We start from the raw sequence: 7,082 nt of genomic DNA, 5'->3' as shown, positions 1-7,082 counted from the left end.
AAAGTGCCCTGGATCTCTTAGGATCCTAGCAACACCCCTGTCGGTAAGTACAGTATAATCTCGTTATAATAAACAAGGGTATGGTAAACATTCGAGTACAGTGAACAACCTGCAGTTGGCTGAAGGTGTAATGGTTAAGGGCTCTGCCTCTGACACAGGAGACCAGGGTTCGAATCTCGGCTCTGCCTGTTCAGTAAGCCAGCACTAATTCAGTAGGAGACCGTAGGCAAGTCTCCCTTACACTGCTACTGCCAATAGAGCGCGCCCTAGTGGCTGCTGCTCTGCTCTGGCGCTTTGAGTCCGCAAGGAGAAAAGCGCAATATAAATGTTATTTGTCTTGTCTCTCCAGGTCCCGGCCAATCTCCATTATAAGTATATGGGAGTAACGCCTGTTATTGTAAACTCTGATATAATAAAACTTATGTTATAGTAATTTAGTAAACATGGTTTTGGCCCCACATGATGCTGACCCTAGATATAGTAAACATTGGGTGGTGCAATCCAGTGCTGCTCATCAGGATTCCGGATATCCAACCTTTTTTCAGCTATCCAACCGGATTCGGATTGCGGATACCTGGGCCCAAATCCGGATAGCTATCTGTGGATAGTTGGCTGGGCAATGCAGAAATCCGACTATTGAGATACTGTATGACGTCCAGGCCGTCCTGGAGCCAATCAGAGGGCTCCCAGCAGAAGCCCTAGCAACCAATCACAGAGGGGAACCCTGACCAGCCCCACCTGACCTCATTGAGCCAATCAGAGGGCTCCCAGCCTAAGCCCTGGCACCCAATCACAGAAAGGAACACTGGCCAGCCCCCCTGTATAATAATGAGGGCTGCCATGATGAGAAATATCGTCCTTGCTTGTCACTGCTCACTGAGAGACATGCTCCAGTGCTGATGGCCTAGCAAGTGTGTATACAGTGTAAAGCTAAAGCTGTTAAGTGATTAACCCCTTCACTATCACTACACTATTGTTAAATCGTTAATTAGCTTGATTTAATTGTGTGACAGTCAGAGTGTGTGCTCCAGTGCTGCAGGCAGCTGCTATGTGTCTGTGTGTGTGCTGTGCACAGACCAGGACAGCTGTTGCCTGCTGGCCAGCTATTAGCCTTAGCTAGCTACAGTATAGGTTAGGATAGGGATTAGGGAATGGCATTACTGTGTCATTGTGTAGTTAGTACTGTAGAACTGCAGTCATTGCTAGTAGTTGTTAGAGTAGTAATACTACTGTGTTAGCTTACTACAGAACTGCTGTGCTGCTGAGTAGTGCCAGTGTGACAGTTAGTGTCCTCTCCTCTGCTGTCTGACTGTCACTCGGCACTTGGCACTTGGCACATGGCCCTTGGCACGTGGCACTTTGCACGTGTCACTTTGCATGTGGCAGGTGGCACATGGCACGTGCAAAGTGCCACGTGAAAAGTGCCAAGTGAAAAGTGCCACGTGCAAACACGTGCAGAGTGAAAAGTGCCACGTGGAAAGTGCAAAGTGCCACGTGCAAGGTGCAAACTGCCATGTGCAAAGTGCCACATGCCACTTTTCACTTTGCACGTGGCACTTTGCACGTGGCACTTTGCACGTGTTTGCATGTGGCACTTTGCACGTGGCACTTTGCACATGGCACTTTGCACTTTGCACGTGTTTGCACGTGGCATTTTGCACTTTGCACTTGGCACTTTGCACGTGTTTGCACATGGCACTTTGCACTTTGCATGTGGCACTTTGCACGTGCCAAGTGCAAAGTGCCCTGTGCCAAGTGCCATGTGCCAAGTGCCACATGCCAAGCGCCACGTGCCATGTGCCACTGCCAAGTGCCACATCCGGGATGCTCCTGGCAGACGTTACATCTGCTGCTGCATTGCCCTGCTCCTGTTTCCTTTGCTGCTCCCACCGCCAGGGTGCCACAGGCCACTGCTGTTGTACTGATATCACCTATACTTAACCCAAAACACAATTGCTGCGTAATTTTTGGGAGGTGTCTGGGCTGAAAACTACCATGTCCCAGCTGTGCGGTTGGACTTTGGACACAATGTGGGCTGCACGACCGCTTCCTGGAACCTAGTCCTGATGTTAATTGACAGCCATTTTTTTTTTTTGGGGGGGGGGGGGATTTTAAGTTCCCACATCATCAATTAGTGTTCCCTTCAAAAAAATAATGATGCTACATGCCTCATTTACACAAAAAAAATGTTTTTAAAGCAATTTAAAGGTCACTTCCGGGTTTTCTATCTAGATATCCAAATTTGCCTGGATATCCCGGATACTGGAGTCGGATATCCGATTCGGATTGGAAAATTTTGAAATCGGATATCTGACCCGGATTGGATATCTGTGGAACCGGATCCAATCTGGATTTTGAAAAGGCGGTATGCGAGCAGCACTGGTGCAATCATCATATGTCAGTGTGAAACCCATGGAAGGCTGCTGTATTCAGGCTCTTTGGTTGCAGGTGCGTTAATGCCTGATAACATTTGTAAGACAAGAGGAACATATACAGTACAATACAGTACTGTACAAATAAGTTATGGACCATAAAAAGCTATTAAAAATTCATCTAAATAATTTCAAAGGCCCATAGAGTCGAAAGTGTATAGTGTTGTGGACCACAAAAGCCATTTTAAATGTAATCTAAATAAATTCAAAGGCCCATAGGGTAAAAAGGAAATATGGTGAATCCACTGTAAAAACTGCAAAAAGGTACTAGTGTTATAACAACATAATGTAAAGGAGAAGGCTAGTAGAGGTAAAATCTCTTACTAGCACGGTGGCTAAAAAGTTGAATAGTAAGCGCTGAAGTGACAAAGGGTGAAAGGCAGGGTGAGGGTGCTAAGATGTCTATTTTAAACAATGGGTGTGCAATTAGCAATGGACTTACCTAATCAGGGTCTGGTGCAAAGCCAAGCGCCTCTGTGAGAGTATGGGTGCTGTGGCTTTGCTTATATACTGCCTGGGACCTAATTAACCAATGGGGTAGAGGAGTATCATCAAAATGCCATGCAGTGCAATTTCTAAGCTGGAACAAGACAAAAGACCTGTAGAGATAAAATATATATATAACTATCTAGAGAATGGTAGGATACAGAAATGAGTCTCTCAGCACATAAAAATACTTTCATTTATAGAGTCTTTATTCTGTCCAGGCATTGCTTTCTCAAGTGGAGAAAACTGGAGGGTGATGAGGCGATTTGCCCTCTCCAGCCTACGTGACTACGGAATGGGGAAGAGGTCTATAGAGGACAAGATTGCAGCAGAAGTTGAATTATTAATGCAGATATTCCGATCATACAAAGGTGAGTGATCACCATCAATGCAAGGTTCACAGCAACACCAAGATTCTTTGGAAGCAGGAAATGTGGTCGTCTGCAGCTAATGGACGGTTTGGGCACCCCATAAGCGCTAATGTAAATATAGTCATTACAATGCCCAAAGCAATTTGGGAACCCGATAAATATCGTTTTCAACAATAGAATATTACATTTTCGAAGTATGTTACCGTTTTGAAACTTGCAACGTTACAGTTTTTGTAAGATTATTTTAATGTTATTGTTTATACGTTTGTAAGGGTGTTTGTGCAGGGGAAGGTTAGGGTTAGGCACCACCAGGGGGGGTCTTAGGGTCAGGCACCACCAGGGGGGGTCTTAGGGTTAGGCACCACTGGGGGGTGGTCTTAGGTTTAGGCACCATCGAGGGGAGGGGGGTTTCTTAGGGTTAGGCACCACAACGGGAGGGTTCTGTGTGAGAGTAGGGTTAGGTTCAGCTATATTTCTGAATTATGAAATGTTTTTTAAAGTAAATATGTTTTTGTTTTCATTTGCCGTCTGTTTTAAAACAGTACTCATCATTTACATGTTTTTGGCTTCAACCCGCGCCCAGTTGAACACGATCTATATTGTTTATTAAGATTTTGGCTTCACCCTGAGCACATTTTTTCTTGCGCTGCTATTTCATGCACGCAGTTCTGTCCACTGACCCTTTCTGTGAAACTATATAAGGGGTTCTTTTGGTCTGTCCACTTGATTCCAGTTGACCTGGAAGAAGGTCATACGTAGGGGTTTATTCACAAAACTCCCAGTGAATGTCATAAATGATCATTTCTTATTTTTACTTATTCTTACTTATTTTTCTCAACTATTAGATGAGATGCAATTAGTATTACTGCAGGAGATGTTTTCATACCTCATCAATAAAATACCTTTAAAGCGGACCCAAACCAACATTTTTTTTAATTCAAAATATTTAGTTGCACCACTCTGACACATACAAAGATAAATAAACACTCCTTCAAGCCTATGCACATTTCAGTCCATGCGTTTCACCCTTTTCTTTGCATAAGTAGGGTTATACAGGTGTCAGCCATTACTTCTGATCTTAGTAGGAGGATTTAGATCATGGGTGTGTTTGTCATCAGCTACCCTCCCTCACAGGGGCGTCGTCTATGTGAAATCTCACACAAACTGAGCTCACCTCTTCTATGACATCATCAGTAGCATCCTGTGTTTTGTTTTTGTTTTTTATCTCCTCCACCAGTTTGCTGGAAATTCCCGGCAATATGAAAGGAAGGGAGGGGTTCCTCCAATATATGTAAAATATTTTATATTTGTCATCATGCAGCTGAAAAAAGGCTACTATTTATCATTATAATTTAGAAAATAGATTTTATTTCTGAAATCTTGTATTTTTAATTTGGGTCCACTTTAAGGCCCCCAGTCTGTGCACAACAATATTACCGCAGTTACATGCATCAACCACTATGGGCGTTATTTAATTCAACTTTTCTGCTAAATTTTTACCAGAGATGATTTTTCATTGTCTGTTTAAAGAGACTCTGAAGCGAGAATAAATCTCACTTCAGAGCTCATAGTTAGCAGGGGCACGTGTGCCCCTGCTAAACCGCCGCAATAGCGCCGCTAAACGGGGGTCCCTTGACCCCAAAACCCCCCACTGCGACACTTGGTCGCAGACTTGGTCGCTCCTGGAGGCAGGGCTAACGGCTGCAGCCCTGCCTCCAGTCGCGTCTGTCATCGCCGCCTCTCCCCCGCCCCTCTCAGCGAAGGAAGACTGAGAGGGGCGGGTTAGAGGCGGAGATATGCGCTGACAGACGCGCATGGGGCAGGGCAGCGGCGGTTAGCCCTGCCCCAACCAGGAAGCGCTCCCCCGCATTACGGAGGGGATTTGGGGGATCAGGGACCCCCGTTAAGCCGCGGGATAGCGGCGGTTTAGCAGGGGCACACATGCCCCTGCTAACTCTGAGGTCTGCAGCGAGATTTATTCTCGCTTCAGACTCTCTTTAAAATAACTTGATGGCATTCTGTAATAAAAAAATAAATAAAAAAAAAAAAAAACAGTGCAAAATAGTAGGTGAAAAAGTTCTGTGAAAATTATTTTAAACATCTTGCTTGCTCGTGACTTAAAAGACATTTTATTGATAAGGTGTGAAAATATTGTGTACATGAAATACGGACACCAAGGAAAATCGAGCCCAGGGAAAGTGCCAATAGTGGAATATTTCACTATTTAAAGTGCTAACGTTCGATAGTAAAATATTGGTAAATGTTACCGACACAAACCTAATCCTACACACACACAGCATGCAGGCACACTAACCGTTCTTCATTCAGGTTAAGGCGGAAATAGCTGAACCCTTTTGTGCCTGCTCAGTAGAGTGAATACAATTGGGCTCCGCTATTTCTGCCTGGCCTGAACAAAGAGCCACTGCTATGCCTGCACTGGATCCTGGCAAGGTAAATATATCAAGCCTTGTCAAGCTTGTCGGGGGAGGATTGGGGGGAGTATTTGGGCTGGATTCCCTGAACCTACAGCAGAGGGGGAAGCCTCACTGGGACCCTAAAGCTTCCTTCTCCCCCAGAGGGCTTTTATTATGTTACTGGGTCTCCTTAAGATGTCTGGGTCTGGGACAGTTCTGCACTGATTTCTAAAAATCTATATATATAACATATAATATTTTGTCTCAGACACTCTTGATAAATGTCCCCCTGTATGTCTGTGTTCAATTTTCAGGGAAGCCTTTTGACAATCAGAGAATCCTTACTACAGCTGTTGCCAAGATAATTCTGTCCATATTACTGAGCCAAAAATTTGAAAATGAAGACCCTACTATAAAGAAACTCATAGACATTGTTAATGAGAATGTAAGACTTCTGGGGACACCAATATCCAGAGTAAGTCATTTCCATATCTCCAACTTTGTTTTCCTTTGGATTTGTAAAAAAAACAAAAAAAACAAACAAAAAAAACAACAACAACTAGTAGAGGAAATCCTTTAACTACTTAAAGACCAAAGACCGCCCCCATGCCAATGGGCATGGTCACAGCGGCAGCCCCGGGACTGCCTAACGGCAAGTGACGTCAAGTCCTGGGGCTGCATTTTGCAGGAGATTGCGCGCAGGCTGCACACGCATCACCTGCTTGGGGGGCGAAGCACCGCTCCGCATTCAGTCTCCGAGCAGCGATTGCCGCTCAGAAGACTGTTAGATGGTGAAACCGCCATCTTTTCTGTTAGTACAGCGCTGCGATCAGCAGTAGCGCTGTACTGGGGACAGCCATGTGACACGGCTGTCCCCTTGGGGGACAAGAGAGCGATCGGCTCTCATAGGCAGAAGCCTATGACAGCTGCTTGCAGGATTGGCTGGCTGGGGGGGAGGGAGGGGTTTACAAAACAAACAAAAAACGAAGTATAGTAAAAAAAAACAAAAAAAAACAACATAAATACGTTTCTTAAAAAAAATAAACATGGGGGGGGGGCAATCAGACCCCACCAACAGAGAGCTCTGTTGGTGGGGAGAAAAGGGGGGGGGGATCACTTGTGTGTTGTGTTGTGCGACCCTGCAGCTTGACCTTAAAGCTGCTGTGGCAAATTATCAATAAAAACAGGGATGGTCGTAGTCAGCCAACTTCGCTACGCTGCAACTATGTGTAGTTTTCCACGAATACGCTTCACAAACTACGGCTACGAAACCAGTAACTTCATTACATTTGAATTTTGTAGACTACGCGTTAAAATACGGAAGCTTCGCGTAGTGCAAAACGTAGTTGATGCGGACACTTATGCCCTTATGCGGAAAA

The 7,082-nt window shown here is 44.9% G+C and overlaps 1 protein-coding gene across 1 annotated transcript in view; it reads left to right on the top strand.

The window, feature by feature from the left end:
* Window positions 1-7,082, top strand: part of LOC137571181 (cytochrome P450 2K1-like) — a 46,077-nt gene that overhangs the window by 2,820 nt on the left and 36,175 nt on the right. Inside the window, exons 3-4 of the mRNA XM_068279995.1 lie at window positions 3,140-3,289; window positions 6,018-6,178. Coding sequence (XP_068136096.1) covers window positions 3,140-3,289; window positions 6,018-6,178 — 311 coding nt within the window. The remainder of the gene's footprint in view (window positions 1-3,139; window positions 3,290-6,017; window positions 6,179-7,082) is intronic.

This window comes from Hyperolius riggenbachi, chromosome 4 (genome assembly GCF_040937935.1).
Source record: "Hyperolius riggenbachi isolate aHypRig1 chromosome 4, aHypRig1.pri, whole genome shotgun sequence".
NCBI classification, from domain to species: domain Eukaryota; kingdom Metazoa; phylum Chordata; class Amphibia; order Anura; family Hyperoliidae; genus Hyperolius; species Hyperolius riggenbachi.
Note: the sequence above shows the minus strand (reverse complement) of the source record. Positions and strands in the feature narration are given on the sequence as shown.